The 10,165-nt window shown below is 57.0% G+C and overlaps 1 protein-coding gene across 6 annotated transcripts; it reads right to left on the minus strand.

Annotated features, from left to right (window-relative positions):
* Window positions 1–1,064: 1,064 nt before the first annotated feature.
* Window positions 1,065–10,051, minus strand: DYRK1B (dual specificity tyrosine phosphorylation regulated kinase 1B). Of its 6 annotated transcripts, none has more exons than XM_071220019.1 (12): window positions 9,875–10,019; window positions 7,710–7,873; window positions 6,584–6,703; window positions 6,293–6,481; window positions 5,771–5,918; window positions 4,133–4,419; window positions 3,227–3,373; window positions 3,006–3,146; window positions 2,666–2,701; window positions 2,386–2,581; window positions 1,894–2,000; window positions 1,065–1,799 (listed from the first exon to the last, which is right to left on the minus strand). In XM_071220019.1, exons 2-12 carry the CDS (start codon window positions 7,770–7,772, stop codon window positions 1,428–1,430), a joined length of 1,806 nt encoding a protein of 601 aa, XP_071076120.1. In that variant the 5' UTR covers window positions 7,773–7,873; window positions 9,875–10,019; the 3' UTR covers window positions 1,065–1,427. The 6 variants fall into 6 exon arrangements, with proteins under 6 accessions (XP_071076120.1, XP_053771102.1, XP_053771104.1 ...); XM_053915127.2 differs by lacking the exon at window positions 9,875–10,019 and adding an exon at window positions 9,131–9,339; XM_053915129.2 differs by having other exon boundaries at window positions 2,386–2,701; window positions 9,875–10,051.
* Window positions 10,052–10,165: the final 114 nt, after the last annotated feature.

Genomic DNA, 10,165 nt, shown 5'->3' on the forward strand with positions numbered 1-10,165 from the left:
TCTGGGTTCCCTCGCATTCAACGTTGCCACCATTAGCGAACACATGCAGGTCCGTAAAGGAGCACCGGCCTCTCCCCCCTACCGACTGAGTCATTCCCGCCAGCTAGGCCAGGCACAGCCGGTAGCAACGCGGCTCCCTCCGGCCTCAGCACCTGCCTCCAGCTCAGTAAATGCAAACGCCTTACCTGCGCTCTGCGAAAAGCCGTCGCACCTCTAAAGAAATCAACTGCACAGCACGGCCCCAAACACCCAACCACAGCCTTCTCCTCTACAACCAGCCTCAAACATCCGGCCGACCGCCTGTTGATTGGCCGCCTGACATCCCGCCCCTAAACACGTGAGTGAAAAGAACTCTGGTCTTTGGAGTTCCCCAACGAAAAGAGGTAAAAGATTGCTAAGCAGAGCTCCATTTCCCAGGAGGCACAGCGCTCCAGTGGTGGAAGATGATAACCTTTGAACCGGGGGGATCTTGATTGGCCATTTGGGAGACAGAGGTTTCCAAATTGCCAGGGAAACAGGCCCACTTACCTGGAACCCTCGGGGATTTTTTTTTTTTTGCCTGAGAATCTCAAAACACCTTGCTCCACAATTGTTCCAAAGGGTGAGACCAGACGTGGGGGAAAAAGGGGTGTAAGTTTGTACCCTTTGCCTGCCTGCCATTCCCCAGGTGGCACCAGTAAGTCCTGTTACACATATTCAGCACCTACTGTTTGCTTGCGGGGCAAAAGGAACCCCTCCTGTGCACTCTGTGGAATCCCTGGCTTATTAGGGCAGAAACTGTTGTTTCCCAGAAACAGGCCAGAGGTGGGCTTCTACCCTTTCAGGGCCCAGTTTACCCTGGAAAAGGCAAATGTGGCCTAGGATACTATCCAGGGTCTCTGTCCAGGGTTCCTCAGGCCCAGACCCCCCTGCAGCCCTGTGTCTGTGCCAACAGCCTTGATTTCCCTCGGGCCATATCCCACAGGACAAAGCTCCTCCAGCACCGCCCCCCAAACACTGCTCTGCACCATGCCTCAGTGGGCCGGGTGAAGGGAGCCAGGGCCCTGCAAACGCTCAGGCGGGCATGTGAGAAAGCTCTTTACTGGGGGTACAACAAGGAGGAGCAAGGCCATCTCCCCCTACCTACCCCCACCCTTTCCTAGGGCCACAGGGTAAGGGGGGGTCTCCCCTTCACTGGGCCACCACTGTCTTTGGTACAATAAATAGAAAACAAGGGGGAGAGAAAGGGCCAAGGGTGCAGTCCTTTGTGAGGAGGGTACGCCCAAACCCCTCTCCTTGACCCCCTGCCCCAGGCCCCAATCAGTGCAGGCCTCACCCACCCCAGCTGGGTAGCAGCAATTCCAGTCAAGGGGAGAGATGAGGATGGGAGCCTAGGGCCCCCACATGGGGGGTATGGCTTCAGGAGGGGCCCCAGGGAAGGGGCAGGGTCATGAGCTGGCTGCTGTGCTCTGGGGTACACCACGGAGGCCCAAGCGAGGCCCCAGAGTGGTAGGGTCATCAGGGGGTGGGAGGGGTGGACGACCTCCTGTCATCCGAGTCCGGAGGGCTGAGGCAGCCGGATGCTGGGTGGCAGGCGCAGGGTGGAGTGGGGAGCAGTCCGGAGGGCCGCCCACCAGGCTCACATCCATCAGCTCCGGGGGTGGTGGTGAGGTTGGTGATGGAGGACGGCCAAGGCATCGGGGTGGCGGGGGTAACTGGGCCCCAGCCCCTGGCAGTGATGAGGCAGAGGCAGGGACCTGATGTGTCTTGTGGGGCACATCACCCCCTGCCCAGGGACGCATCGGCTGGGAGGGTGGGACCTAAAGGAGCAAAGAACAGTAGGTGATGGAGACCCAGGTCCTGGAGTCCCAGACACCCTGCCACCCACCTCTAAAGATCCCAAGGCCCCAGTACCTGGGGGCTGTTCATCTCACAGTCAGTGATGGGGGGCCCAGGGCCCCCACAATATCGGTTGCTATAGCGGTAGGTCCGGTTGTCACTGGAGGAGCCGCTGGAGCCTCCTGGAAGTGCCGGGGAGGAGAGAAAAGGCCTTAGGTGAGAAGAGGTGGTAGCTGGGTTTTCGAGTGGCTGAGTGTGGTTTATGGGCCAGGCCTGGGTTTGGGCTTTGGGTTCTGTATTCATTTGAAGAATCAGGCCCAATTTTGAGATTAGGGGTCAGAGTTCAGTTTTGGGTACTGGAGTCAGAACCAGTTAGAGGTCTGAGCACAGGCTCAGCCTCAGACATCAGGTCAGGGCCAGATGGAGCTCTCCTGTTCCAACCTTTGGAGTTTAGGACCATGCAGTTTCAAAGCTCTATGTGAGGGCCAATGGCAAGGTACCCCAGGGAAGGCCAAACCACAGCTGCCCCCCACCCCTGTGCTACCCTATTGGGCACTGGGCACCCACCGGAACTGGAGATGGAGCTGGCGGTGCTGGAGGAGGGGCAGGTGTCAAGAGGCGCGGGCGAGGTGGAGGCACTGCTGCCTGCCGGGCCCGTGTTGGTGGCCTCATCAGCCGTGCGGCGGAAGAAGCCATGCTGCAGAGCCCCCAGTGGGCTGATGCGGGCGGCGGGCTCATACTCCAGCATGCGCAGCACCAGGTCCTGGAAGCGGAGGTAGTCGGCGGGGCTGTGGCCCGGCTCCCCCGCCCGCCGGCCCCCGGGCCCGCCCGTCTGCACGCCCAGCACCTCCTGCAGCCGCCGTGTCCCGGGGCCCTGGTAATCCTGGCAGGGAGGGGGTGGGAGGGGGGGCAAGAGAGTGGCCGTCAGTGGGCAGGAGGGGCAGGGAGACACACACGGGGGAAACAGAGGCACGAGAAAGAAAGTGGAAAAAGAGAAGCTAAGAAGAGTTTTGGGGTGGGTAGGAGAGAGAGGGTGGATTGGGGAGGAAGGAAAAGACAGACCAGGGGGAGAGGAAGGAAGGGAAAGACACCAGGGAGAGGAAGCAGGGAGGGAGAGAGGGAGCCCCAAGTGTGAGAGAGTGAGGGGCCACCAGGATAGAAGGAGCGGCAAAGGGCAGGGGCCGCACCTTCCTGAGTTCCTTTGTCCTTCGTAGGGTCCAGCCACCCCCAGGCAGCCGTTCAAAGTACTTGCGAGCCTTGGGTGCCTGGTCTAGCATGGGGGCTGGTGGGATGCCCAGCACCTCCACAATCCGGTTCATCTGGTCCACCTGCAAGCACGTGGGCAGTCAGGGTCATCAGACCAGCCAGTCTCCACCCTGCCCAGCACACCCCCTCCCCAGGAGCACACCTCATTGGAGCCACTGAAGAGGGGCTCGCCGGTGTGCATCTCCACCAGGATGCAGCCCAGGGACCACATGTCGATGGCCAGGTCATAGGGTGTGCCCAGGAGCACTTCAGGTGACCGGTAGAAGCGGCTCTGGATGTACTGGTAAATCTGAGGGAGGAGAGAGCAATAGTCAGAGGTTTAAGCCTCCCCTACTGGTGCCACTGACACCCCCAAAGATAGGACAAGCTTCCTGCTCCCCAAACTGGCGATGGAGCCACGAACCCTGATGTTATCAGCACCAGCTGTACAGGAGCCACTACCTCCACTTTACTCATCAGCCTCAGGAGCCTACAGACCTAGTCTCACCCTGATCTCCAGCCACAGGCCTAACTCTGGGTCCCTCTTACTCACCAGTCACAGGTTGGCAGTCTGCAAACCCAGGCCCTGCCCACCATTCCAGTCCAGACCCTTTCATGCCACCACCATCTTAAGTGACTGCTTACAGGAAGCTGCAAAGCTGAACTCCCTCCCCGCGTCCATCCCCAGCGTTAAGAGCACAGGGTAAACGGAACTTAGCAAAGTGCCACCTAGACTCAAAGCCAACCCAGTTTCCCCGGCCCACATCTGGCAGCCTCGAAACTGGCCCTGCCCTCAGGCTTCACTCTTCCCTTTGCTACTGGGCAGTATAGATACCCTGTGGCCCTCTCCTTTAGCCCCTTCACCCACGGGCTCCACCCTATATACCCTCTGACACCCTATCCTAAGCACTATCCCTCAGGCATCACCCACTGCAGGATATACCCCGACAACCCCATCCCTGCCTACCCGGGCCCTTGCTCTCAGCTCTCAGGCCACCAGTTGGCCCCACCCTTGCCCTGGCCACACCCACACCACTAGTCCTCCCCCTGGGGTCAGACCAGGCCCTACCCGCTGGCCAAGCTGACAGGAGCTGCCAAAGTCCACAATCTTGATGGCACTGCGCTTGGGGTTGCAGAGCAGGATGTTCTCGGGCTTGAGGTCGCAGTGAATGATGCTAAGCTCCGGCGTGGCCAGGAAGAGCAGCGCCGTGCAGAGCTGCTGCGCCAGCTTCCGCGTCAAGTTCAGTGAGACACCACGGAAGTGTGTGTTGCGCAGGAGGTCATACAGGTTGTAGGAAAGCAGCTCAAACACCAGGCACAGGTGGTTCCGGAACATGAAGTGCCGCTTCAGGTGCACTGAAGGAAAGGGGACCGATGGGTGGATGGAGGAGAAGGTGAAGCTCAGACAGGGCCAGTGGTGGCCTGGGATGCACAGTAACCAAGGAGAGAGGCCAGAAGCCAATCTCTGCCTCTGCTTCTGAGCACTTGCCAAAGTGTCATGCAGTGTGCCCACGGGTACCAGCTGCCAGTCAGGACATTTTTATATGGTCTGTAACTTGAATCCCACCATGAAAAAGACTGATTTTCTTGATTAAGAAAAACAAATTATTTTCAAGTCTGTGTCAAACTGTCAACTAAACCAAAGAGAGCCCTAGCTGGTGTGGCTCAGTGGATTGAGTGCGGGCCTGTGAACCGAAAGGTCGCTGGTTCGATTCCCCGTCAGGGCATATGCCTGGGTTGTGGGCCAGGTCCCTGGTTGAGGGTGTGCCAGAGGCAACAGATGGATATTTCTCTCTCACACATTGATGTTCCTCTCCCTCTCTTTCTCTCTCCCTTCCCCTCTAAAAATAAATAAAATCTAAAAAAATGAATAAATAAACTAAAGAGGAAGTTCCCATTTGCTGCTGACAGGTCTTTAACACCATTCTACACTGCTTCATTTAACTTTCAAAAAAACTTTATTTATTTTTAGAGAGAGGAGAAGAGAGGGAGATAGAGGAACACAGATCAGTTCCCTCCTGCACGCCCCCAACCAGGGACCTGGCCAGGAATCTAACCAGTGACCTTTAGATCTGCAGGACACTGCCCAACCCATTAAGCCACACCCACCACAGCCTGCCTCATTTAATTTTACAACATTGTTTTAAGGTCTCAGCCCTGTTTTGGTTTTTTTTTTGTGGCAAAGGATGCTCATTTTCCATTTACTATAAGAATTTATATTTAAAAAAAAAGAATTTATATTTAAAGAAACATACTCTTTAAAACCTGCTGCTTTTTCTATGAGCAATCGGTATAGGGAAGAGGGAAAAGACTGGCATAGATGTTAAGAGTAAAGGCTCTGGAATCCACTGCCTCATCCAAATCAGTTTACTGAGTACGAGCTCTGTGATTTTATGCAAGTGCTAGCACCTGAATGCCTAGTTTCTTCGCCTCCAAGCTGTGGGCAATGATGCCCTTTCCATGGGGCTGTGGTGAGGCATACGTGAGCTAATTTATGTGAAGTGCTTACAACAGAGCCTGACCTCCAGCACCCAGTAAGCTCTGACCAGCATTATCTCGTGAACAGGACAAAAATCATGAAAGTGGAAGAAGCAGCACTGATGTTAGGGAATTACAGACCAAACCCTGCCCCGAGGACACCCAACCCCAGTCCTACAGTAGTAGGGGTGACCCACCCCTAAGTCGCTCACACTGCCTCAGGCCTCACCTATATAGTACTTCATCTCCGTGTCATGCTGGTTCATCAGCTCCAGCAGCCGCAGCTCAATCTGGGCCTGGTTCAGGAAGGCCTTTTTGTTCTTGATGATCTTGATGGCCACCAGCTCCTGGGTCTGGTGATCATAAGCTTTCACCACCTGTAGGGGCAGGTGTGTCACAAAGTGAGGGAACTGGCGGGGGAAGGGGGTGTATAGAGATGGAGCCACGCACTACTGTTGTCCCTCCAGCCAAGGGGGCTCACAACATCACCATCAATATTACTAACAGTAATTCAAAACCGAGTGCTCACCAACAGTCAGGTATAAACACTTGACATGAAATAACACAACCACCTCACACGGAGAGTGCTGTTAATTGCAGGTTTTTTACAGAAAAGAAAACTGAGGCACGGGGAACCCAAGTGACTGGGCTGGGATGAGTGGCCACTGAACCACTGACGGTGTGAATCGGTACCAGTGGATGCCCATGACCCCCGATCTCTGGATCAGGACGGGGTGGGGGCGTCCCATACCTGGCCAAAGGAACCTTTGCCAATGAGGGAGTCAATCTCGTAACGCTCCAGCCAGCGTTCGCCACTGCGCACTATGTAGTCATGGTTGTCATCGTCATAACCGTGGTTCAGGACCTTCTTCTCCTTCTTGGTGCTTGAGTCCTGAGGAGGTGCCTGCTGAGCTCGCCGCTTCTTCTTCGCATAGTAGACCTGCCCAGACGGCCAGCCAGGAGATGAGAGGACTGGTGAGTGACCTGTGCCAGCAGCCAGGACCCCTTAGCACTCAGCCCAGGTTCCCCAGCCCCTACCTACCTCATTGATGTGCTTGTAGGTCTTGATGAGGTCCACGGAGAGTTTACGCAGTGGGGCCGTGGTCGCGTCCCGGAAGGCCAGGGGAAGCCTCCGAGGCAAGAGCCGCACATCAGGCAATACCTGCTGGGCAGGGTGAGAGGTGGGCACCAAGGACAGGCCTTTGTCTCCAACCTCAAGAGGGAGAACTAAGGTGGCCGGCTTATCATTACCACATGCATATTTATTTGGTCACTGTCTGATAACCCCACTAGAAGAGGAAGTCCCAGGGGCAGAGGCTATGTCTTGTTCTTGCTGTATATCTCCAGTGCCCGGAGCGGGGCCTGGCATAGAGCGGGCGATCATGAGAGACTGGCTGAGTGAATGCATGGTGAACTATTTTCCCTGACCTTTCACCTCATAGCTTTACTCCTTTCTGAACCTCAGGGGGAGAGATCTTACATAAAACCTTGGCTCTGCCCCTTCTAACTCTTCCTGAGATGGATGCCTGAGACCATCCATCTGGGTATCCCATCTTGAGGGTCCCTGTCTTGCTTTACCCTCATTCCTTGGGGTGTTCACAATGCTCCACCCTGACTCTGAGCATCTTTGCCCAGTTATTTCACCCCAAGGGTCCTGGATCTGGATGCAGCACCGTGGACCTCTCATTTCAAGCTCTGTATTTCAGAACCTTAACAGTCTCTACCTTTGGAGATCTTTACCCTGTACTCCTAGGCCCTGCTGGCTGCAAGACCCCTGAGGCTCAACTTTCTTCCCCTTTCACCCCTTCACAATATTTCACCCTGGACTCTTTTTTCTTAGTGAACATTTGTTTACCACGTGCTAGCCGCTGCCCTCAACATTTTACATTCATGTCATTAACTGGTTTCATCCTGCTGTGAGATATGCATTATTAGCCCCATTTTACAGAATAGAAAACTGAAGCACGCAGAACCTAAGTTAATTTTACCTGGATTTGAACCCAGGCCCTCCAAACCCTGACTCTGCCAGCAACTCCTCTATGATCTTCAACTCCCTTCACGCCCCTGGGAGACTGCCCTAGGCAACCACACTATCTTTTGGCCCCAAGACTCTTCTATCCCCATCCTCTCCCTACCCCAGGCAGGTGAGAAGCCAGTTGAACACATACCTGTGTGTGCTCCTGGGGCCCTGGGAAGCCAGAGAAGGGACCATGGCCCGGTGGGACGGCCATGGTGGGCTCAGAGGGCCGCAGGGGAGTGAGGCCTGGAGCGGGAGCCCGGCCGGGGGGCGCCTTCTCGCATCCTGCACCTCGGCTGCCACCGCCGCTGAGACCTGAGAGCAGGTAGCCGGCAGGGGAACAACATAGAAGAAGAGGATGTGTGGGACAGTGCCAGGCAGGAAGAGGTGGGCATCGGAGAGAAGGCAGAGCACAGAGGGTGGATGAAAAGGGTGCAGAAGAGCAACAGGTGGGAATGAAGAGAGGGGACAGAGAAGTTTCGGGGTGGGGGTGGGGGGAAGGCACAGCAGAGTCCCTCAACGAATGATTACCAAATCAATGAGGTGGGCAGCACAAAGTGGGACATGTGTGATAGGGAGTGATTGGGAGTCAGACAGGAATATGGGCCAGGACGGGAAAGGACAGAAAGACAGCAGTAATTGGGGGGAGAGGAGAAAATAAAAACCACAAACAGCATAATAGGGAGTAGGGCTCACTCTTTTCTTCCCATTCCCCTCATGGCCCTCCCCAGGGCCCCTCGCACAGGGTCCTGCAGTCTTCTCTGAACCTCAGGATCTCATCTTATGGAAGAAAGGTGCCTCTGCTTCAAAATCTACCCTTCCCAGCAGATCCCCCAATCCACAGAAGTCTAGGATGCCCCTTCCAAACCACGTTAGAGTCCTCTGGGCTCCCACCAAACCACAGCAAAGTCCTCTAAAACCCCACCAGGCTCCTTGGGGACCTCTTGATCACACTGTTATCTGAGAACTCCCACATAACAGAGTCCTACCCCCATGGCATGCTGGTCTTACCAGGGCACACCCTTCCCGGCGGACTTTCCCCACACTATGCCAAGACCTCTCCCCTCTATCATTTCCTCCCAAGTCAGGGACCACTCCTCCAGCTAGTTCCTCCATACCAATTCCAGTTTCCCGTGCAAATCTGAGCTCTTCCCAATATTAGACCAAGGTGCCCCTCCCAATCAAGGCCCACTCCTCCTGAGGGGAGCAAAGGGGAGGTGTCTCTTCCCACGGTTTATAGTGATCAATCTTGTCTTCCTACACTGGCGTCTATCAGCCTCCTCCCAACCTCCCTTCTCCAGTCACTCCTCTGTCCACCGGGGTGGATCCACAACTGTGCCCATTCCTAGAAGGCTCCCACAGCCAAATCCCCCAAATATCGCGGAGTTCTTTCAGAGTATGTCACACCAAAACCCTCTCCGCACCGGGCCTTCCCTCATGTCAGTCCTTTTCTCCTATGCCAAGCCTTGCCACTCCACGACCTCTCCCCTCTTGTGGCTCCTAGTCTCCCCCAACCTCTCTCCCAGAGACCCTCCCACACCAGGACAGTCTCTCCCTGCCCCTACCCCCTACCCGGGTCAGGGCTGGCGCTGGGCCCACGGGGGGCTGGGGCGCGGTGGGGCCCCCAGTGGGGTGGGCGAGCAGCCAGCATGGCGGCGGTGAGGAGACGGCCGCCTGTCCCGGCCCGGCAAGCCCCGCGGCGGGGAGGGCAAGCGGGACAGGCGGCCTGGTGGGTGACCAGAACAGCCACCACAGGCGGGGAGGGGAGAGGAGGGTCAACCCAGGGCACCAGAGAAGGGAAAAGCAGGTGGAGGGGGGGAGGGGCGGGCTAACCCTCCTCCCGCCAGCCCCGCCCCACAAAGCCACCCGCCCCCAGGCCCTAAGGACACCGGCGTCCCGCCCCCCCCCCCCCCCCCGCCCGGGAGGACCCCCCCCTACAGCAGGGGCCGCCCTGAACTTGGCAGTCCACACCTGCCATGGCAACAACCATGCCATTGGTCGTTGGGGCCAAGAGCTCAACGAATCACAACCCAGGGCAGCTGTTGCTAGGCGACGACGATGCAGCCAGTAGAGCCGAGCCCAAACAAAGGGCGGGAGCGGGGTCCCAGTAACCCCTCCCAGGACAGCTTTCCTAGGGCTCATACCCTCCCAGCAATCCCACTACGAATAGCCAGGCTCGGTGGCCTGAACCTGCTCGCTGCCCCACTCCTCTCCTCCCTTGGCCTCCTAAGTATCCCCAGGATAGGGGCAGGGCGGGTCCGGTACCACCCCCGCTCATTCGAGTAGGAGCCGCCCAGTCCATAGCCGCTTCATTACCTGAGAGCGCAGGCAAGGGAACTCAAACTGCTCGGGAAGCCCGAGCTGGGACCTGCCCACTGGCTGAGGGTATCCTGCGGAGGCTGCGAGCCAGGGCCCTGATTACCCAGTAATGCAACCAGCAAAATGGCGACCACAACAAACCGCACCCCCACCCCACCCCAGGCTCCGCCCCCACACACCCCCTCAAGCTGCTCCCCCTCACGTGACCCAGGGTAACACTGCGCCTGCGCTCAGGGGAGCTTACCAACACACATGCGCAGTGAGCTACCAACCCCGCCCAAGCACCGA

The sequence above is a fragment of the Desmodus rotundus genome, chromosome 12 (genome assembly GCF_022682495.2).
Source record: "Desmodus rotundus isolate HL8 chromosome 12, HLdesRot8A.1, whole genome shotgun sequence".
In the NCBI taxonomy this organism is placed as follows: domain Eukaryota; kingdom Metazoa; phylum Chordata; class Mammalia; order Chiroptera; family Phyllostomidae; genus Desmodus; species Desmodus rotundus.